Below are 23922 nucleotides of genomic sequence, written 5' to 3' on the forward strand. Positions count from 1 at the left end.
GAGGCAATTCTCTTCCTTAGAACTCTACATTGAATTGATTTGCATTTGCTAAGCCTATAACTACATTTCAAGATTAATATAAACCATTTCTAGGTTTTACAGATTTTGTTTTTGGTTCATTATTGATAAGCTTTGTTTTTGTTCTAAAACAACCAAATAATGTGGTTTGTATTTTTGAACTGGTAAAAATCCTGTTCCTGATGTTTATGCCTGCTGCTACTATCCAGCCACTTGATTGATTAATACATTTTTTTTTATAAAACGTTGTTTTCATTGTGTTTGTCTTTTGCTTAAACTGTGCAATACAGTAGACTGTTGGCTTCCCAGCCAGTAGTCCTGTGGTAGGTTGCGTTTCTTTCCCTCAAGGAATGTATAAAATACATTTGCATATTAATACAGAGGAGTCGGAGTCGGAAGTACATAAAACTGAGGAGTCGGAACATTTATCTACCGACTCCACAGCCCTGGTTAGTACACAAAAGCATCGGTTCAAAACCTGCGCATGCTCAGAATCAAGTCAACTCATGCTTGGAAGCATTGAACTTCGTTTTTTGCAGCACGTCGTGTGTTTTACGTCTCCGCGTTCTGACCCGATTGGTTTTTGAACTGATGGTGTGTACGCACATCAGCGGTGAACCGATGAAAACGGTCCGTCGGACCATTCTCATCGGTTTGGATCGACCGTGTGTACGCGGCCTGAAGTGTAAATGGGGTAACAAGGAGGGCAGTGTAGAGCCTGTGGGGGCATTTTGACTATAGGCCTGCATTCATTGAACATGTCATAATGTACACTATAGAAAGTGCTTTGTATTTTCCCTCTAAGCACCTACAGCTTGTTCTTGCTATCAATTTCAGGTGATAACTTTTGGACATTTTTTTCTTTAATTCTGGTACCTCCACAAATTAGACTTTGCCTTTTTAAATGGCAGCACCCTGGCAGACATCCACTGCGCCTAATACTGAGTCAATGATCAATAACTGGTGCACTTCCAAAGCAAATGAATGGCCTTTTTTTTATTCTGTTACAGAAATATATTATTTGTTTCCCTGTTTAACACAGTACCGTGTAGGTTTCTTATTGGGCTTTACGCTGTAAATGTCAAGCGGCTCTAATTCTGTGAAATCGATATGGCCACAAATTTGACTGCAGTAATCCACAATGAGAGCAGCCTGTGTTGTGTTGCCTTATAACTGGACACAAGGTTTTTTTTTTTACTTTTAAAAAGAGCAGTAGGTAGCTATATGGCTGTTTAACCCCTTCCATACCGGGCCTATTCTGGCACTTCTCTCCTTCATGTAATAATCATATTTTTTTTTCCTAGAAAATTACTCAGAACCCCCAAACATTATATATATTTTTTTAGCAGACACCCTAGGGAACTGCAACTTTTTATTTCGCACAGTATTTGTGCAATAATTTTTCAAACGCCTTTTTTTGAGAAAAAAAGGTTTCATGAATTTAAAAGTAGCAAAACAGTAAATTTAGCCCAATTTTTTTTTGTATAATGGGGAAAATTACGTTGCGCCTAGTAAATAGATACCTAACTTGTCACGCTTTAAAATTGCGAACACTCGTGGAATGGCGCCAAACTTCGGTACTTAAAAATCTCCATAGCCGACACTTTACACTTTTTTTTTTTCCAGGTTACCAGTTTAGAGTTAGAGGGGGGGGCTAGTGCTAGAATTATTGCTCCCGCTCTAACGCACGCAGCGATAGCTCACATGTGTGGTTTGAATTGGGTTTACATATGTGCGCGATCTACTGGGGACAGGGGCGTTTTAAAAACACATTTTTTTTTTTATTACAAGGAATGTAAACATCCCTTGTAATAGGAAAAGTGTGTGACAGGTCCTCTTTATGGAGAGATGCAGGGTTAATAAGACCCCACATCTCATGCTTTTTAGCCTGAAGGAGAGATCGGGAAAAAAAATTCACTGATCTCATGCTTTTCAGCCTGTTTACTTCCGGGTATCCGGCGTGACGTCATAACGTCGCCGGGGCCCCCCGGCGGTCATAGAGATAACTGGTCACCGGAAATCTCTATCCTCCTCATCCTGCGGCCGAGTCGTTCTCCGGGCCTCCGATGGCATGGGAGAGCCCAGAGAAGCACCGGATGGTGGCGGGAGGGGGGCATTGGCAGGTTCGATAGAAACTGTCTGACATTCGGCCCGTGTGTATGGCAGCCGGTCCAACAGAAGCCAGCTGTATGGCCGGCTTTTGTCGAAGGGGAATAACTAAAAAAGGTAAACCGATCGGCACGCGATTAGCGGCGTGTTCTAGTGGGGGAGCCGTCCCCCTGTCAGAACACATTGGCACAGCAGGGGATCTCACTGTTCTAATGTCGGATTGTTGGTACAGTGGCTCCTCCTGGACTCTTTCGTTGTTTGTTTTTTTTTTTTTTTTTTATTAAGGTTTTTTTCATTGGGTTAAACAAAATAAAACTAGTGTGTACTACGCTTTAAGCAAACGGATAAAATACAATTACAGGGAAGTTTTTTTAACCTGCCAAAGGATTTATAATTGTTCATCAAGTCTTAAGATTTACGCACCACTTGTAGTTAAAGTGGTTGTTAAGCCACTATAGTATAAACATACAATCCCCTCTGTTAAATATCATTATGTGTCCCAGTGTCTGTGTTATATAAAAAAGATGCCGATTTCTACCTTGTTTCGGAGTGTCTCATGGCGCTCACGTGACTCCTCAGCCATCTTCTCTCTCATGCGGAAGGCTATAGCAGGAGGGGCCGAGAACTCCCGCTGACGTCAGCAGGGAAAGCGAAACGAGAGGGGAGAGAGCCGATGTTCCATTTTAAAGAAGAATTTATATCTATTTATTATTGCTCAGTGGACTAAGGGTTATCCATTTGGGAATAATGGCACCCAAGTCATCACTATTACAGAACAGAAGGCCCACAATACCAGATTTCACTGACAGCTGAAGTAGTTTTATTGGATTTTCATTTGTTTTTCATGTTCATACAATACATATCCTTTGCCAACAGCTTGTTGGGCTGTCTTCTTCCTATGCCCTGGAAGGTTGTGTTCTTTCAAGGGTACTGCTGTCTGTTTGCTTCTGATTAGCCAATGATGGGCAATTATGATGCGTAACAGCCTGAACCGTAATCTGAACCGCACAAATTTGATCTATTTTCCAAAGAAGCAACAGTTTACATCTTATCTAATTCTATTTACATCTTCTGGAGCCAGAGCATTTATTCTGCATTGATTAGATAGCATAGTATGACACAGCAAGCATAACCCCAGTTTTACATTAGAAGTATAGGAGTTGTAAGGGCAGAAGTTTTTTTTATATAAAGGACCTGTGTGTAGGACTTATTTTCTCAGTGAGTTTTCAGATCCGATTTCTGATCGATCAGAACCATTGGACCCGGGCTTCACGCATTGGTTGCGGCTCGAAGGACCAAAATGATAGGATAACTCTTCCCCTGTGATCAGTCAAACTTCAAGTGTTCCAGAAGCAAGATAACTTTATTTCAGTTGCACCGGTATAACTGGATGAGATCTACATGCTAAGTGAAAAAGCAAAAAGTCCCATCCAGACACAAGGTGTGTGACGACCTTTATAGGGTCAACAGGAAGGATATTATTGGCTAAAAGACCACCGGTGGCTCATGACGCAAACGGCTTTATTTGCCAATCCAGTGCCTCTTTACAATTCTTAGCAAAGGTTGATTTAAAGAAGTAACACAATCAATAGAATTAGGCTAGTTAAAGCAACGTGTCCTTAGAAGCCATTACAGAGGCAAGTTAAAACAACGTGTCTTTAGAAGCCATTTTACATTCCTACAAATAGTCACACAATACACATAAAAAAACTTTTCCAACAGGCCCCATCTCTGTCCAGCGATGTCCACAAGTCCCCCCGCCGTCCGGGTCTCTTCCTCCTGAAGCGGTGTCATTGGCTCCCATGGCTGTCAATCCAAAGTCAGCCAATCAGGAGAGAGAGGGGGTGGAACCAAATGGCAGCTTTGTGTCTGAATGGACACATGGAGCTGCAGCAGGGTAGCAGTTGCACTTGTTTTCCACAAAAAAAAAAAAATGCAAAGACATGCGTCAAAAACACGATTTGTTCAATGGCTACATTTTGGTACATGAGCTTCATTGGTATGTTTGTGGTGCAGAGGAAGGCCTATTCAAATGAATGGTGCCACCCCAAAAAAAAAGACATGAGCGCCCCTCAGATGTAAACAGGGCCTTCTTTTAAAAGTGTTTGAGAGTTTCTGAGGGTCTCCTTTCCACCTTCATTATCACCCCTTACATATACGCAGTGAAGTGACAGGCCTGAGATTAAACAAATCCTCCTACATAAGTTGTACCTGTTTAACTGCGGCCTTCTCTTCTCTACACCCATTCAAAGTGCAGAATTATTAAAGCTTGTCTGAGCTGTCGGGGGGGGGGGGAGGGGGCTGAGAGCTGAAGTTGAGTGAGGAGAGCTCTGACAGCAGTTTGGAGAGAAGACACACCCCTCCTCCACACCACACACAGGAACAGAGCTAAAGTTGTCAATCAGCTGGAGATCCCTCCTGTCACTTTTTTCTTTTTTTCCCTCTTAGTGTCAGGAAAACTTGTCAGAAGTGATTCATGCTGATATAAGTCACACTTGTGGCTCATTTACACTTGCTTCGGCTTCAACACACATTAACGGCTAGTTTACACTTGCTTTAAAACGTGGCTTCAGACAGGCTTTGTTAACCACATAAGGACCCCTTCACGCCGATATACGTTGGCAGAATGGCATGGCTGGGCACATCCACGTACCTGTACGTGGATCTTTAAGCCGAGCTGTGGGGTCGTCCGAAGCTCCGTGACCGCGCCCGCGGGACCTGCAGACCCGATCGCCGCCGGTGTCCCGCGATCGATCCTCCGGAGCTGAAGAACGGGGAGAGGTGTGTGTAAACACACCTTCCCTGTTCTTCGTTGTGGCAGTGTCATTGATCGTATGTTCCCTGATATAGGGAAACAGGATCAATGACATCACACGTCCAGCCCCGCCCCCCTACAGTTAGAAGCACATATGAGGTCACACTTAACCCCTTCAGCATGCCCCTAGTGGTTAACTCCCAAACTGCAATTGTCATTTTCACAGTAAACAATGCATTTGTATAGCATTTTTTGCTGTGAAAATGACAATGGTCCCAAAAATGTGTCAAAATTGTCCGATATGTCCGCCATAATGTCGCGGTCACGAAAAAAATCACTGATCGCCACCATTAGTAGTAAAAAAAAGATATAAATAAAAATGCAATTAAACGATCTCCTATTTTGTAAACGCTATAAATTTGTGCAAACCAATCGATAAACGCTTATTGCGTTTTTTTTTTTTTTTACCAAAAATAGGTAGAATACGTATCGGCCTAAACTGAGAAAATTAAATGTTTTTTTTATATAGTTTTTTGGGGATATTTATTAAAAAGTAAAAAATATTGATTTTTGTTTATAGCGCAAAAAATAAAAACCGCAGAGGTTATCAAATACCACCAAAAGAAAACTCTATTTGTGGGGAAAAAAAGGACGCCAATTTTGTTTGGGAGCCATATCGCACGACCGCGCAATTGTCAGTTAAAGCGACGCAGTGCCGAATCGCAAAAAGTGGCCAGGTCCTTTACCTGCATATTGGTCTGGTTCTTAAGTGGTTAAAGCTCTCTGAACTAGTCAAAGCTCCTGTCACTAAATAAAATGGTTAGCTTACAATCCTGTTTACACTAACTTTACTTGGTGCTTTTATTTGGTTTTGCTTCAAATATTATACCCCATGTAGCTTCAGTGGTGCTTCAAAGCCTCCTATAGAAGTCTGTGACGAAGCTCGCTTGAAGCCTCACTGACTCTCCACCAAAGCCTCATCGAAGCACCAAGCAAAAGCAAGGTGTAAAAAGGACTGTAAGCTTTACTGGCGTTCAGAGAGCTTTAACAAAACATGTCCGAAGCTATGTTTTGAATCTAGTGTAAACAAGCCCTTGGAGTCCTTAATTGAGAAACGTACACACTATAGAGGAATATGCTTTGTTCATATTTTAAGGTTTACAGCCACTTTAAAGTTCAGGTTACCTAAAAAACCTCCTGAACCTTGAAGCAGTACACACATATGCTGCTCCATTGTGAGCGTTTTCAATGCTAGAAAATGGGGTCATAAAGTACAATCACTGCTTTAAACTTGAACAATAAGTACCTAACCTTTTTGTCTAAAGTTTTACCAAAATGTGACAGCTCCACGAAGGCTTTGCAATTGCTAGAAATGTTTGACGCGTTCCTCGGTTAGCGTTCAGATCTCCACTACAGCAAAAGTAATTTCATTAAACCTGTCGGGCAAAAAAGCTTTTCATTGCTTTGTTAGACCTTTTCAGATTATTTCAAGCCATTTTGGTGTAATTAAAATCACTTAATGAGCAGTTTGCAGTGAAATTAGAAAATTAAGAGAGTGGCTTGAAAAGTCCCCTGCTGCTGGAACCAATGAAAAGCTGTTAAGTGCAAGGCAATCAATCAGGGCTTCACTTTATGACTTTAAAGGGGAGGTGGATCTTGGCTTTAACTTGGTATAAAATACATAATTGTTTGGTAATTGATTTACCCACACTAAACTGAAAAGAGAAATAAATTGGTTTTGTTAGCTAGTTTCTTTTGTTCAACTTTTATTTCTCTATAAATGTTCAATGAACAAATGTTTATAGGCAATTGTCAGTGGCTCATTACACCATATAATTAAAAAACCTTATTGATGATATTTATTAAATGATCATAATAAAGGAAAATGTGTGGTGTTGACATGAAGCATTGCCTTTGCATTAAAAGATGACCTATTTTTAATAAATAATGTAGCCATGCTGTTCATAATTTAACACGCATTACTATTCCTTTGGTGTGTTGAACACAGGCGTCAGCTAAAAATGAATATATTTTGCCATTCGGTCTGTATATTGTCCACACTACATTTAACCACTTAAGACCCGGACCAATATGCAGGTTAAGGACCTTGCCCCTTTTTGCGATTCGACACTGTCGCTTTAACTGACAATTGCGCGATCGTTCGACGTTCCTCTCAAACAAAATTGGTGTCCTTTTTTTTCCCCCCCACAAATAGAGTTTTCTTTTGGTGGTATTTGATCACCTCTGCAGTTTTTTTATTTTTTGCGCTATAAGCAAAAATAGAGTGAAATTTTTTTAAAAAATTCAATATTTTTTACTTTTTGGTATAATAAATATCCCCAAAAAAGTTATATAAAAAAAAAATGTCCTCAGTTTAGGCCGATACGTATTCTTCTACCTATTTTTGGTCCAAAAAATCGCAATAAGCGTTTATCGATTGGTGTGCGCAAAATTTATAGCGTTTACAAAATAGGGGCTAGTTTTATGGCATTTTTATTATTATTTTTTTACTAGTAATGGCTGCGATCAGTGATTTCTTTTGTGACTGCCACATTATGGCGGACACTTTTGACAAATTTTTGGGACCATTGTGATTTTCACAGCGAAAAGTGCTATAAAAATGCACTGATTACTGTGAAAAGGACAATAGCAGTGAATGGGTTAACCACTAGGGGGCGCTAGAGGGTTAAGTGTGCCCTAAGGGAGAGATTTTTAAGCATCTAGAAGCATTTAGCAAGTGTGTAGGCAGTGCTGGGCTTCCTTACTAGAAAGCCCATCATGTTCTGCAGACTGTCATGGTGGCACACTAAAAAAGTTTGTAAAGTGCAGGTTGTATGCAAATTTAAAGTGTATAAAATTTCAATTTATGAAGTCGTAACATTCCAGAGAGAAAATAATTACGGTAGTCTGAAACTATTGCGTAAACTGTTGGCACTATATAAATCCTGCATAATAAAATTAGTCTCCAGTGTAGTTTCCTCTGTATTCACGTTTTTTGTTGGCATAAAGTTGACTTTCTGATGCATATGATCATTTAAGTTTGAATTCGCAAATGGTGCAGCGACAGACAATTTACTGCATTGTAAAACATCTGTCGCCACAAAGACACACAGAAAACAATTGTTTCCTGTGTGTCTCGGTCACTGCAGCACAGCCTAGAGCTGCGTCAAATGCAGATATGCTGTTATCTATCGCAGTGCACCATACCGCATAGCATGCAACTGTACAGCAGAGCAGCTTTTTGTGTACTTCAAATAAAGTTTGTACAAAAAAAAGGAAGCCGTATGATGCATTGAATTGGGCATCACACTGCCCCTATCGCAGCCGGGAACGGACAGCTGCCGGAGCGGTAAAGCACTCAAAAAGGGAGGAAAAGCGTATTTGGTGACAGAGTACAATCACTGCGTTTTCTTGATGCTTTCTGCTTTACACAGGGGTGACATTAGGTTTAGTGTAATGGTTTTTTGTTGCACTAAATCATAGACCGAGGAAGAAAAGGAAAAAATGTCAATGCTTTCATTTTGTGAAAGCGAAAAGATTGGCAGTTAAAATGATTGTAAAGTCCTTTATTTTTATAGAAAAAAATGTCATACTTGCCTGCTCTGTGCAGTGGATTAGCACAGAGCAGCCTGGATCTTCCTCTTTTCGGGTCCCTCTTCGGCGCTCCTGGCCCCTCCCTCCTGACAAGTGCCAACACAGCAAGCAGCTTGCTATTGGGGTACTCGAGTCGAGTCACAGCTCCGTGTGTCCATTCAGGGAGGAGCCCTGCCTCTCTTCTGATTGGCCCAACTGATTTTGACAGCAGTAGGAGCCAATGGTGCCGCTGCTGTGTCTCAGCCAATCCGGAGGGAGAGTCTTGGAGAGCCGAGACACACTTGGACAGAGATGGCTCAGGTAAGTATGAGGGGGGCTGCTACACACAGATTTTTATCTTTGTGCAATGAGATAAAAAAAAAAACACTGACTTTACAACCCCTATTAATATACAGCACACCAGGGGTCTCCAAAGTTTTCAAACCAGGGCCAGTTTACTGTTCTTCAGACTTTAGGGGGGCCAGATTGCGGCCAGTAGGGGTAGAGAATGTCCTGAGCCCAGCATCGGTGAGAATAAACATGGCCTCAGGTAGAGCTGCACGATTAATCGTGATCTTTTTCCCGTGCGATTCTTGACACAGGGTTTCACAATCTTTGACATGAAAATAATTTTCTCTCTGCACTTTGGTATACAAAGAATTTCCTCTCTGCCCAGACTTTGACTTTTGGCTGAGAGCAATCTGCCAAGTTTTGAAAACATTCTTTATCGGTGGAAAGTTAAAGATGGGGTTCACCCTATACATTTTTTTTTCTAGCATTAAATTAAGCATAGTAGCGCGTGCTACAGTATGCCTTTATTTTATTTTTTTGCCCCGTACTCACTGTTTAATCCTATAGTGAAGATTCAGACTCCCCGCGGGGAATGGGCGTTCCTATCCAGAGGGAAGATGATTGACGGCCGGCTATGGCGCGTCACGCTTCTCCGGAAATAGCCGAAATAGGACTTGGCTCTTCACTGCGCCTAGTCTGTGCGCAGCCGCTGTGAAGAGCCGTGATCTACTCCGGCTATCTTCGGGGAGTGTGACGCGCCATAGCCGTCCGTCAATCATCTTCCCTCTGGATAGGAACGCCCATTCCCCGCGGGGAGTCTGAATCTTCACTATAGGATTAAACAGTGAGTACGGGGCAAAATAAATAAATAAAGGCATACTGTAGCTCGCGCTACTATGCTTAATTTAATGCTAGAATGTTGTTATTGAGGGTGAACCACCGCTTTAAGTCTAAACATTGTATCACATTGACTTGTACATCAAAGGAATAGACTTCTGTATGTAAATTAGGAACGTTTAACCACTTAAACACCAAACCTTTTTCTGACCGCTCTTTTCAAGTTAAATTTTTTTTTTTTTTTGCTAGAAAATTACTTAGAACAACCAAACATTATATCATTTTTTTAGTAGAGACCCTAGAGAATAAAATGGTGGTTGTTGCAATATTTTATGTTGTACTGTATTTGCGCAGCAGTCTTTTTAAATGCAACTTTTTGGGAAAAAATTACTTTAATGAATTAAAAAAAAAAAATAGCCAGTAAAGTTAGCCCATTTTTTTTTTTTTTTTTTTTTGTATAAATGTAAAATTTTACGCCGTGAGAATCGTGATCTTCATTCTAAGCAAAAAAAAATTGTGATTCTCATTTTGGCCAGAATCGTGCAGCTCTAGCCTCAGGGTTGGGGGTCAGATAGAGGAGGAATAGTATTCCTTTGTTGATATCAGTTGGAAGAATAGTACTCTATTGTTTGGTATCAGTTGTAGAATTGGTGTCCCATCATTAGTGTCAGTGCAGGAATTATGCCCGATGGGAGGAATAGTGCGCAAAGGGCCGCAGTTTGGAGACCACGGCAGTTCACCAAACTTTGTCTATAATGAAGATGTTGATGTAAAAATGTTTCAGATTTGCTGGGCGGTCCATCTTTATTAGGTAGTATCCTGATTTATAAGAAATACAATTTTTTTTTTTTTTTTAATACTGACTTTACTTCGATTCCTCTAGTTTGGGTTGGCCTCAGCTGTCCCGACTGCTCTGCAAATATCAAATCCTGTTTGCATACAAATACACCGCGTTTTTCTTTAAAATCTAATGAAACGCCACATATAACTGCATTAGCAGAGGAATTTGCCCTGATTAAAAACCTGAAAAGATCCGTAAATCATTCAAGATCGGCTTGGAGAGATAATAGTTTCCATGGCAACGATTTCTGCTGCATGTCGACATCAGAGGGCTTTTCACAACCTGATCCAAAGCAAGCTTGAAAACAAATAGCTTATCATTTCCATGTGTCTGTGAATAGAACCAGCTGCTTTAACCCATTCGTGTTCTGGACAGCATTTCTAGAAATATAATGAACTTGATGTAAAAGCTGAGAGGGAAGAATGTTTTCCACAGCAACTAGTGAGATTGGAACTGCTATTTCTCTAATTAGAGCTAGAAAATGAAAGACTGGTAGTACGGGCATCAGAGGCTTTTTTTTTTTTCTGCTTGCATACAAAAGTGACATTGGCATTAATTCAGCAAATAACATAATACAGTAATTTTACCTCTGTGCGTTAGCTGTGCAAGTCAACAGAAAGTTACCTTTTTCGTTTACAAAAGGATCATCATATCTATCACTGCCTAAAATATCTTTTGGGTGATCCTAATTCATAAGCTGGCCGTTCATGGTTGGTTGTATTTTTACATCAGCCAAAAAAAGAAGACTGGTTCCACTGTACACACAAATGAGGAGGATTGAGAAACTCCCCATGCTGGGACATTGTATTCTGACAGCACATGCTGCTGTCCAAATACACAGATCGGTGGCTGCAGCTGATCAATGCAAAATTTTCCAACATGTTCCTTTGACAAAAAATCCATTAAATAGTCAACTTCTGTGGGGTGGGGGAGGCCACACACTTAGAAAAGGCAATCCATCTATTGCCAGCTTTAGACTCTGAGGTCTCCCTGAGGAGAGCAGAACATCGAAGTTAGGGCTTGTTCATCCCAACAGGCATGCATTATGGTCCATATATCACTCTAATATTATGCATGGCTGACTCCCTTGGGTTAAAAAAAAACAAAATTAGCCCTTTTTATAATACAAAAACAGCAGATAACCACTACTATAAGGCCTAGTACACACGAGAGGATCGATCCGCGGAAACGGTCCGGGGGACCGTTTCCGCGGATAAATCCTCTGGCGGATTTTGATCTCATGGTTGTACTAACCATGAGATCAAAATCCCCGCGGAATTCCCTCCGCGGTGACGTGTCGCGCAGTCGCCGCGATGATGACGCGGCGACGTGCGCGACGCTGTCATATAAGGAATTCCACGCATGCGTCGAATCATTACGACGCATGCGAGGGATGGAATAGGACAGATTGATCCGCTGAGTCTGTACAGACCAGCGGATCAATCCGCTGGACTGAATTCCAGCGGATAGCTTTCTTAGCATGCTAAACTTGATCCGCTGGAAATCCATCCCCGGGGGAAAAAATCTGCGGAAAAATATCCACTGGATCGTACACACCAGGGGATCTATCCGCTGAAACAGGTCCGCGGATAAATTTTAGCGGATCGATCCTCTCGTGTGTACGGGGCCTAAGGTGTTTATTATTGCTTTTACTGATTTACATTATAAGTTTTATATAGATATCTATATGTAGTAGAGGTGCACAGAATGAAAATTTTGGTACCGAAAATACCGCTGACATCTGGTTCGCTAAAAATATCCATCGGATCAGGTGGAAAAAGTCTGTCCATTTCCATCTGAGCATAGCATGGACATCAACCTGTCATCCACCTGCTCAGCAGGGATCAGTGGAGAGATTCCTTGCTGAGCAGGCGGATCTGCTTGATGGAGACCCCCCCCCCCCCCCCCCCCCGAAAGAGGCTGGTCTGCCACTGTAAATATGCTTTAAATGTAGCATACATTGTACACCAGCCAGTAGGCAAAATGAAATGAAAACACTACAGAAAACAACTCGGTATGTTTAAAGGGGTTGTAAAGGTAAATGTTTTTTTACCTTTATGCATTAAGGTGAAAAAACATCCGACAATACCACCCCCCCTCCCCCCTGGTCCCCGTTTTACTTACCTGAGCCCTCGAAAGTCCTGCGCTCTTAGTTTCTGAGCCTGGCTGTTGATTGGCTACACTGGATGAATTGAAAGCAGCGCAGCCATAGGCAGCACACTTTGTTGTTCTGACAAAAATCTCTGTCTGTGACCATGCGCTGAGTGAATCCGCATGGTTTTATTATTATCAATCAGTTTCTGTGTCTGCAGGGCTCTAATTGGGTAAGAGACAGGAGTCGCATTATTTTAGACGTGATTTCCCTTTTGACAGTATCTCACCCAAAAATAAATTTTTGTTGCGGGGGATGCTCAAAGTCCGCCTTGTATCTTAGTGCAGACTTCTAGAAAATTCAGTAAGCCAATCCAAAAGCAGGAAATGACATACATCTAGGGAAGGTCTGTACACAGAATGCCTCCAGGTATCAGTATTGTTTTGCATTTTACAAATTGGAAAGGAAAGGTAATTTTTAATAACATTCAATTACAATATGTCTTGTATCACAATTCTATATACTATATTTGCTTTTTTTTTTTTTGCAACGTGCATCTTAAAGCTGAAAGCACTCCCAATACTTAAAGCGGAGGTTTGGGTTTAAAAAAATAAATAAAAAAATCAGCAGCTACTAACACTGTAGCTGCTGACTTTTAATAAGGACAATTACCTGTCCAGGGTGCCCGCAATGAAGGCAGCCAAAGCCAAGAAATTGCTCGGGTCTCGACTGCCCCACCGCCATTCTCGTGGGGGAATCAGGAAGTGAAGCGTTGCGGCTTCACTGCCCGATTCCCAACTGCGCGAGACGCGCAACGTGATTGGGCTATGTCTCCTGGGACACACACAAGGTCACCCCCATTCCCAGGAGGCAGCGCGAGGAGGAGAAGAAAGAAGACGGACCGCGGAATAGGACGATCTGCCTAGCAACAGGCACTTCAGGTTTGTTTAAAAAAAATGGTGGAGTTCCGCTTTAATCAAATCCTGAGTGTTAGGATTTGATTAAGTATTGGGAGTGCTTTCAGGTTTAGGATGGACGTTGCAAACTACATACACTCCAGTGAGCTGTAGAGTTTACCCCATAATTTTGGAGGGAACAACTAACTTACCAAGAAGTTCATAGCAAAAGATAATTCCAGATATAAAATGAAAGGAGCCTGGATCTGATAATAGGAAGCATTATACAGCTTTTATGGTGAAAGATAATAGGACAGTGGGAAGGGGGTGGGAGGACGAAAATAATTTGGGGTTCCTAGCATTCTGCATTCCTGTGTTGACCTGCATTTTACCATTCAAGTAATCTGCATGGGGTCTTTCAAAAACACAGAGCTATTTGACTTTAATAACCCCAGGCATTAACACAAAGCAACGCATGCATTTCCAAGTTCATCCAGAATAAATGAGCCCTAACCTTTGTTTTGTTGATAAAAGTCTGAACTGTTTAAGTCAACTATATGTGTCTGTGTGTGACTTGATTTTTGTAGGCATGATGTGCACTGGTGTAAGGCATTATTACACATTACAGTATGATCTATAGAAGCCTGAACACTAATGAAGTGAGGATGATTGATGAGCCACTTTGTGAATTTAAGAAAGAATGTGCCCCCCCCCCCCCCCTTTGGCCTCTGTTTAGTAGTAATCCAGGTCAGTGATCTTTGATCTGGAGCAGCTGACATCCTCTGTGACACTGTTAGTGGTCATTTAGCGTCTGGGCCTTTATGTTCTTACTTCTGACATTTCAATCACAGTTCAGCCTTCATCTGCAGTGAGAGCGGTTTATATTATTTTCACAAGTATATTTTCTTAAATGTTTCAGTGTTTGAGGTCTTGACATAGATTTGTTACAAGAGGCTGATCAAAGCTGCTTGTAGCTGTATGTTACAAGTCGGGGTTGACGTTTTTTATAACCTTCAGCAGCCATTTGATTCTACATAAAAAATATCCCAGTATTGAGCTGAAAATGGCATATGTGCTCTAAATCTTTGTGACTGGGTCTGGTGCGTACCGGACATCTTATACAATTTACTGGGGTCTGTAGTTTTGTTTGAGGAACGTGGAAACAATTTTTTGTAACTGCAATCACTTTTTAGGTTTCTACTTGTACTGTCTCCAAAGGGGGTATTGGGTTCTTGAAGTCAGTGCCTAACCAATGCCCACTAACTGGCAGGTATAAAGGAGTATTGAACTTTACATTAATGGAAAATTGAAGTTCTGTATGCAGAGTTCAAGGTCAATATCCCATAAACTTTAATCGCTTCCTTTTGAAGAAGAATGTTCACAGCGCTAACAAGACCTATCTTAAAGGAGGTGTAAAGGCAGAAGATTTTTTGTCTTGATGCATTCTATGCAGTAAGAAAAAAAGGCTTCTGTGTGTAGCAGCCTCCCCTGCACCCCCTAATACTTATCTAAGCCCCATCTCTGTCCAGTGATGTCCACAAGTCCCTTGTCCATCCAGGACTCCCCTCCTGATTTTCTGACACACGGCAGTGGCGCCATTGGCTCCCACAGCTGTCAATCAAAGTTGGCCAAACATGAGAGAGGGGGGCCAGAACCGGATGACGGCTCTGTATCTGAATGGATACACGGAGCTGAAGTTCGGCTTGGGTGCCCTCATAGCAAGCTGCTTGCTGTGGGAGCATTCGACAGGAGGGAGGGGTCAGGAGTACTGAAGAGGGACCCAAGAAGTGGAGGATCTGGCTTTCTCTGTGCAAATCCACTTCAATAGGGCAGTTTTTTTTTTAAAACAAGACTTTACAATCACTTTGACATAACTTCATGTCACTTCGTAATGACCCTGGGCTTTAACGCTTCCCACCACTGTGTTTGACTCTCAGCATTCACATGATTGGGAGCTCATCCTGCTGGTTCCTGGTCAGAGGCCATGGCCAAGATCTGTCGGACACATATGCTGGTCCTTAAGTCCTGCTATTGCTGCCAGCGCGTAAATGCTCTACACAGTTGGGAAGACATTAAAGTAACACACTAAGTTGCACACTAAGGTATTTATATTTTCCGAACAAGCAGTAAAAGTACTTTAAGGCTGGGTTCACACTTATGCAAATTGGATATGGGTGGGTTTTCCCACATCCAATTCACATAGCAGGAGATTGTGACCGGTACACATTTCTGCAGCGGCTCCGTTGCGAATTGCACAGGAGCCCTGTGTGTCTTTTTGGTCCGTTTCAGGTCCAAATTCAGCCCAAAATTCGGGCTGAAATCTGTTTCAAAGCGGTGAATGGAGAAGCACCGGACTCCTGTGAGCCGCTGGGTGTTCTAGTGTGAGCCCAGCCTTCAACGAGTCCTCATTTACCTCTGTAGCTATTGACATTGTGGAGAAATATGTCTTCACAGTCCACTGCAAACAAATAGTAGATGTTTCTAAAGCTGTTAATAACTGACTGAAACTAGCAGATTCCTTGTGTTCTTTGACTTTCCAGGGATGGCTTGTTTGAAGGCTGTTGTTCCCATTAGTTGAGGATTTGTATATCACCCGCACTAAGTGTATTCATGACAAGGTTTTGGATAATTTAATACACTTTTCTTTATCGTTACATCACGGGACACAGAGCGGCATTCATTACTATATGGGTTATATGGAGTACCTTCAGGTGTAGACACTGGCAATCTTCAAACAGGAAATGCCCCTCCCTATATAACCCCCTCCCATAGGAGGAGTACCTCAGTTTTTTCGCCAGTGTCTTAGGTGTTAGTCATGGTTTAGCTTGCCTCCGCATCCTTGGGATTAGGTGAGCTACCGGTTCTGTCCAAAAAAGCCTGAGCGCTAAAGTGGTCAGTAACCGGACCCCAAACCCTTGGGGTATAGCCCATAATGCTTTCTTTTTAAGAGAGCTGGACCCTGGGCCCAGAACTTAGAAAACCTTTGGGCGCCTAATGTTTTCTGTTTGCCAGGGTGCTGTATGGGTCCAGGACAGTGGATCCTTCATGGAAGAAGAAGGTTCCCAGGGCCTGAAGGTCTAGACATCCCCACGGAGATGGGGGAAGATTGGGCCTCTTGCTTGGCAAAGTCCTGCGGCATGGAGCAGGTAAGTAAGGGGAAAAACTTGCGGAACTTGGCTCTTAGCAAGTTTTTTCTGGGAGGTCACAGGGGACATGCCTAAGGTTATGCATTGCATCTGGCAAAACCAGTCACATATCATGAAGATAGGATGGCTCTATATGTTATTATTCCCCATAAGATGTGACCTCCCTTGTAGTGTTGGAAAAGCTGTGAGTGGGGCCTTTTTTTGTGTACAAATGCATGTGTGTGTCAGAGAGCTATGCTTACCTGCAAGCCTCCAGGCGATGTTCTATCCAGTCCTCTTCCTCATGCCTGCAAGGCAGGCAAAACGCTGTCCTCCTCGTGTGTTTCTGGCTGCGGCTGCAGGAACAGAGAGGCCCTTCCTCCCAAACACCCCCCCGTCGGCGGGCGCGCGCGCGGCGCGCGTGCACGTGTTTATAGGCGCATTTGGCGCCGTTTTAGCTGGGGGGGAAGGGCGGGTCAGTGATTTAAGGAAGGGGCGGCCCTTCCTTAGATACCACAGCTCATTCAATACTATGGTTTGAGGGAGGAAGGACTGGAGTGAAGCACGGGGCGCCGAGGACACACAGTGGCCGGAAAGAATACTACAGTCTTCAGAAGATTGTGGTTTAGCCTAGGAATAGGCTGTTTTTTCTTTTCCATCTCATAGTCTTTTCTTTGGCAATACTACTCAGGGGGATAGAATGTTTTTTCTTGCCTAGATTGAAAAAAAAAAAAAAAGTGTCATCTGGGAGAGAGGAAACATTTTTTATTCCCCAAACAGGTGTTTGGGCATTTAACTATTTATAAGTCCCAGGTACCAATAAGTAGCAGGTGTACCTCGGTATTGTACCATGGCATCAAAGAACAAATCAGAGGGTACAAAAGGTGGGGATTCCCCCACAGGGTCTGAGGTCTCGGATAGAGCTATGCCGCTGCTTTCCCCACAGGGAGCCTTTGGGCCATCGGGATCTGGGGCTGGAGCTGACGCGAGTCAACCCAATCCTAAGATGGTCACGGAGGAGGTGTTACTCACCTCTTTAAATGAGATGCAGAAAAGCATGGGAAAGATGATAGCCGCAGCTATGCGGGGTAGTAAGCGGAATAGATCTCCGTCACCCGTGCGCGGACCCTCGGAAGAGGAGGTCCTTTCCTCTGGGGAATTGGACGACCTCTTGGACAAAGACCAAGTAGGTTCAGGGATTGATGATCCGGATACAGAGGAGTCTGGGGCAGTCTCCCTGAGGGAGAGCTGGTGGATTCAAGACTTGACGGACTTGGTCCATAAGGCATTCAACCTGCCTGTACCAGATCTCCAGGTATCGACGGTTTCAGCTTTTGGCTCACTGAGGGCGCCTCAAAGCAGTGCTGTGTTTCCGATCCATCCTCTATTGGAGGGAGTCTTGTTCCAAGATTGGAACAAACCAGACAAGGTTTTCTTACCACCTAAGAAATTTTCTGTCTTGTATCCTATGGAAGAAAAGTTTTCCAAGAGATGGGCTTCTCCTGCAGTAGACGCAGCCATCTCATGTGTTAACAAATCGTTAACATGCCCTGTAGAAAACATACAGGTTTTCAAGGATCCAGTTGATAAGCGCTTGGAAGCACTACTTAAGAACTCCTTCACTGCTGCAGGGGCAGTAGTACAGCCAGCCGTGGCTGCGATTGGAGTCGCTCAAGCTTTATCGGATCAATTTAAGCAAATGCTTGAACTTATTCCTGCCGAGCAGGCAGAAGAATTTTCGGATGTCCCTAAGGCCATTTGTTTTACGGTAGACGCTATCAAGGATTCTATCCAGCAAGCGTCACGTTTATCGTTATCCCTTATCCATATGAGAAGACTCTTATGGTTAAAAAACTGGGAGGCGGAGCCCCCATGCAAGAAGCTCCTGGTAGGGTTCCCCTTCCATGGAGGTCGACTCTTCGGAGAAGACCTAGATAAATACATTCAGACCATTTCAAACGGCAAGAGTACTCTCTTGCCAACTAAGAAGAGGGTTCAGGGGCCTGCGTTTAAACGACAGTCCTCCCCTGGGCAGGGGCCCTCTAATGCCAAGCAGTATCGACGGCCCCCTGCAAGAGCAAACTTCGGCTTCAACAGCAGATCACAAGGACAGGCTGTTAGAGGCAAGAGGCAGTGGTTTCGCAAACCAGCAAAACCAGCCCCCAAGCCAACCTTATGAAGGGGCGCCCCCACCCACGAAGGTGGGGGGAAGGCTGCGACTCTTTTCGGAGATTTGGGAGGCCAGCATTCCCGACGAGTGGGTACGGTCTTCCGTGGCCACAGGCTACAAGCTAGAGTTCCTAAAGTTTCCTCCTCCTCATTTCCAGGAGTCGAGGATTCCAAACGATCTGGAGAAAGGAGCCGCATTAAGATCGGCTCTAGATCATCTACTTTCCCAGGAAGTAATAGTAGAGGTACCAGTCCTGGAACAGGGACTGGGTTTCTACTCCAACCTATTCATCATCCCAAAGCCCAATGGAGATGTCAGGCCAAATTTGGACCTAAAGATGGTAAATGCATACTTAAAAGTCCGCTCATTTCGGATGGAATCCGTGCGGTCAGCAGCTGCCACACTCCAAAAGGACGACTTCATGGCGTCCATAGACATAAAGGATGCCTACCTTCATGTTCCAATTTATCAGCCACATCAAAGATATCTACGCTTTATGGTGGCTTCGCGTCATTTCCAATTCGTGGCGCTTCCCTTCGGGTTGGCTACGGCCCCCCGCGTGTTCACGAAGGTTCTAGCTCCAATCCTAGCCAAGCTAAGGATTCAAGGGGTCACGATCCTAGCATACCTGGACGACCTCCTAGTCATAGACCACTCGTCTCCCGGCTTAGAGCGAGCAGTGGCCCTCACGGTCCAATACCTCGAGAGGTTCGGCTGGGTCCTAAATCGGGAAAAGTCAGCATTCCAGCCCACAAGGCAATTGGAATATCTCGGCATGAGATTAGACACAGAACAACAAAGAGTGTTCCTACCTCTGAGGAAGGTCAAAGCCATCAAGGAATTAATCCTACTGGTTCTAAGCAAGAAAGAACCGACTATTCGCCTATGTATGAGACTACTAGGCAAGATGGTGGCTACCTTCGAGGCGGTGCCATACGCCCAGAGCCACACTCGCATCCTGCAGGCAGCCATCCTGTCAGCATGGAGCAGAAGGCCACAGGCCTTGGATATCCCGTTGCCACTCTCATCAAGAGTCCGGCAAAGTCTGTGTTGGTGGTTAGACCCTCAGAACCTACTGAAGGGAAGGTCTTTCAGCCCAGTGGCTTGGAAGATAGTGACCACAGACGCCAGCCTGACGGGCTGGGGAGCAATTGTGGAGGGTTCCACTCGCCAAGGTATTTGGGCAAAGCCAGAGAAGCTGTTACCCATCAACATCTTGGAGCTCAGAGCTGTTCGACTAGCCCTCAGGGCTTGGACGTCGAAATTGCAGGGGTTCCCGGTGAGAATTCAATCAGACAATGCCACGGCAGTGGCATACATAAATCACCAAGGGGGAACCAGGAGTCAGGCCGCTCAGAGAGAAGTGAGCTTGATTCTCCTATGGGCAGAGGCTCATGTGCCCTGCATATCGGCAATATTCATTCCCGGAGTGGACAACTTTCAGGCGGACTTCTTAAGCCGCCAGACTCTATGGCCGGGGGAATGGTCTCTGCATCCACAAGTCTTTCAAGCACTCTGCCAAAAATGGGGAGTGCCGGACGTGGATATCATGGCATCGAGACTCAACAAGAAGCTAGACAGGTTCATGTCCCGCTCAAGGGATCTGATGGCCTGCGGAACCGATGCTCTGGTTTGCCCTTGGCATCAGTTCAAACTTCTTTATGCGTTTCCCCCGCTCCAGTTACTACCCCGCCTGCTGCGCAGGATCAGGGTGGAGCGCATACCAGTCATCCTGGTAGCTCCAGCATGGCCCAGAAGGGCATGGTACTCACTAATCCTAAGGATGGTAGTGGGAAGCCCTTGGACTCTGCCTCTAAGGCCAGACCTGCTATCGCAAGGTCCGATCCTCCACCCTGCCTTACGGCATCTAAATTTGACGGCCTGGAAGCTGAATCCTTGATTCTCAGGGGTAGAGGTCTGTCTCAGAAGGTAATCTCTACCCTAATCAGAGCCAGGAAACCGGTCTCTAGGGTGATTTATCACAGGGTCTGGAAGGCCTATATAGGCTGGTGCGAGTCCAAGCTATGGCTTCCTCGCAGGTTCACCATAGATAGAGTTTTAAGTTTTCTCCAGCTAGGAGTGGATAAAGGATTGGCATTAAGCACAATCAAAGGACAGATTTCTGCCCTGTCAGTGTGGTTTCAGCGGCCGCTGGCCACCCACTCGCTGGTTAAGACCTTCCTTCAAGGGGTCTTACGTATTAAACCTCCAGTTAAATCCCCGCTTTGTCCGTGGGATTTAAATCTTGTTCTGTCAAGTTTACAGAAACAACCGTTTGAGCCGTTGGCTGAAGTTCCTTTGGTTCTACTGACAAGGAAGTTGGTATTTTTGGTTGCCATAGTTTCCGCAAGAAGAGTTTCGGAACTGGCAGCCTTATCCTGTAAGGAACCATATCTTATATTTCATAAGGACAAGGTCGTTCTCCGCCCTCATCCTTCCTTCCTACCGAAGGTCATATCCAGTTTTCATTTGAACCAGGATTTGGTATTACCATCCTTCTTCCCTAAACCTACTTCCAGAAAGGAAGGGTTGCTGCATACCTTGGATATTGTCAGGGCCATGAAGGCCTATCTTAAAGCTACAGAGAAAATCCGAAAAACAGATGTGCTGTTTATTCTACCGGATGGGCCCAAGAAGGGGCAGGCAGCTGCAAAGTCCACCATTTCTAGGTGGATTAAGCAATTAATCACTCAGGCCTACGGCTTGAAAGGGTTGCCTCCTCCAGTATCATTAAAGGCTCATTCTACTAGAGCCATGGGCGCCTCCTGGGCAGCACACCACCAGATCTCTATGGCTCAAGTTTGCAAGGCGGCAACCTGGTCTTCTGTCCACACATTTACAAAATTCTATAAGTTGGACGTAAGAAGGAATACTGATACTGCCTTCGGGCAGGCAGTGCTGCAAGCTGCAGTTTGAGACCCTCGGATTCCGGGGGCTCCTCTTTTTTTGAGTTAAATTTAAAATTTAAGATTATTTTTTCTCAAATAAGTTGGATTTATTATGATTTGAGTATATCTCTAAATTAAATCCTTTTGTCTTGGAGATGTTCTCCCTCCCCTCATTGTAAGCATTGCTTTGGGACATCCCATATAGTAATGAATGCCGCTCTGTGTCCCGTGATGTAACGATAAAGAAAAAGGGATTTTTAATACAGCTTACCTGTAAAATCTTTTTCTTGGAGTACATCACGGGACACAGAGCTCCCACCCCTCTTTTTGAGGACCATTTTGGGAGGCATACTGCTTGCTACAAAACTGAGGTACTCCTCCTATGGGAGGGGGTTATATAGGGAGGGGCATTTCCTGTTTGAAGATTGCCAGTGTCTACACCTGAAGGTACTCCATATAACCCATATAGTAATGAATGCCGCTCTGTGTCCCGTGATGTACTCCAAGAAAAAGATTTTACAGGTAAGCTGTATTAAAAATCTCTTTTTTGTTTTGTATGAAGTAGCAATTAGAGCTGAAGGTTTTTTTTTTTTTTTTGGGGGGGGTGGGGGAATGCAGCAGCAGACCCTTTCGGTATGCATAACAGTGTGCATTCTATTACCTTACTTGCAGGTGGCTGCTTCTGCTAAAAAAAATTATCCCAGCAGTACTCCCCAGTTGCTAGCTGTGAGGTTTAACAGTAATGGCTACTATGATGGCATTATGCCATTCGTATTACTAAACTCCCACAATGCATTGTGGGACAATAACAGTAGGAGTTGTGTGACTGGTGGAAAGAGCAGAAGGGGGGCAGGTGGCACAACGGTTCTCAGTAGCAGCTACTGCTTTTAACATAAAGCACCAGAAAACAAAGTCACAGGGCAGTATTTGCCAGATGTAAAGTAGACCCTGCAGGTAATGGGATACACACAAATACACGTAACTTTTATATTCTGTCCCATATTCATACACAGAAGATAAATGGCACTTTTGAAAAAATTTGAGGGTCCACGAATAAATCGCTAAACATAACCGACAGTGCTGATGTGTTGCTACTCCACTATTAAAACCAAAAGAAAAATGCTATTAAATGGTATAATTTTTATATGCCTTTCAAAAAATAAAAACATTTAATTTTATATATATATATATCAATCATTCTTTAATCTTGTATCTGTTTTAACCCAAATTGCTTCCATTCTAATATTCTAATGTATTGAGTTGTAAGTTTCCGCTGTTTTTCTTGCTTCTAATTAACATCAGTCCTAAATTTCTTAATTTCATTTGCAGATTAATTTACGCCTTATCTTGGTAAGCGGCAAGACAAAAGAGTTTCTCTTTTCTCCAAATGATTCGGCGGCAGACATCGCAAAACATGTCTACGATAACTGGCCTATGGGTAAGTGAAGAGACACTTTCCTGCTGTGTACAAATGTTGCAATAAGCGTATATGGATTTGCGCAAAGTTATAGCGTCTAGAAAATGGGGGACAGATTTATGGCATTTTTCCTAATTATTTTTTTTACTAGTAATGGCGACGATCTGCAATTTTTATCGTGATTGCAACATTATGGCAAACACTTTTGACACTATTTTAAGACTATTGTCATTTATACAGTGATCGGTGCTATAAAAATGCACTGATTACTGTGTAAATGACACTGGCAGGGAAGAGGTTAAACATGACCTGTTTAACCTGTTTGTTTTTTGCTGGAGGAGTGATTTTAACATTGTCGGCTATGCCCGAAAAAAAGGGTCCGGGACTTGTTTTGAGCTTCAGGCGTTCGGCGTGGAGATGTGAACCATCTCCATAGCCGACAATGTAAAATCACCCCTCCAGCGTATTGCAGGCTGTAATAGCGGCGGGCGTCTGGCGTGAAAACGCCTTGGTGTGAATGCAGCCTAAGGCCCCAGTTCCAGCTGAAGAAAAACAGCCCCAAAGCATGATGCTCCTACCACCATGCTTCACTGATTGTATGGTGTTCTTTTGGTGGTGTTTTGTGCTCCAAATACATCTTTTGGAATTATGGCCACAAAAGTTCAACCTTGGTTTCATCAGACCACACATTTTCCCACGTGCTTTTGGGAGACTTCAGATGTGTTTTTGCAAAATTTAGCCGGGGTTGAATGTTTTTCTTAAGAAAAGGCTTCCGTCTTGCCACTCTACCCCATAGCCCAGACATATGAAGAATACAGGAGATTGTTGTCACATGTACAACACAGCCAGTACTTGCCAGATATTCCTGCAGCTCTTTTAATCTTGCTGTAGGCCTCTTGGAAGCTTCCTT

The 23922-nt window shown here is 43.6% G+C and overlaps 1 protein-coding gene across 1 annotated transcript in view; it reads left to right on the top strand.

The window, feature by feature from the left end:
• The window catches only part of UBL3 (ubiquitin like 3), a 200258-nt gene that overhangs the window by 112867 nt on the left and 63469 nt on the right, over window positions 1-23922 (top strand). The window contains exon 2 of the mRNA XM_040340466.1: window positions 22925-23033. Coding sequence (XP_040196400.1) covers window positions 22925-23033 — 109 coding nt within the window. The remainder of the gene's footprint in view (window positions 1-22924; window positions 23034-23922) is intronic.

The sequence above is a fragment of the Rana temporaria genome, chromosome 2 (genome assembly GCF_905171775.1).
Source record: "Rana temporaria chromosome 2, aRanTem1.1, whole genome shotgun sequence".
In the NCBI taxonomy this organism is placed as follows: domain Eukaryota; kingdom Metazoa; phylum Chordata; class Amphibia; order Anura; family Ranidae; genus Rana; species Rana temporaria.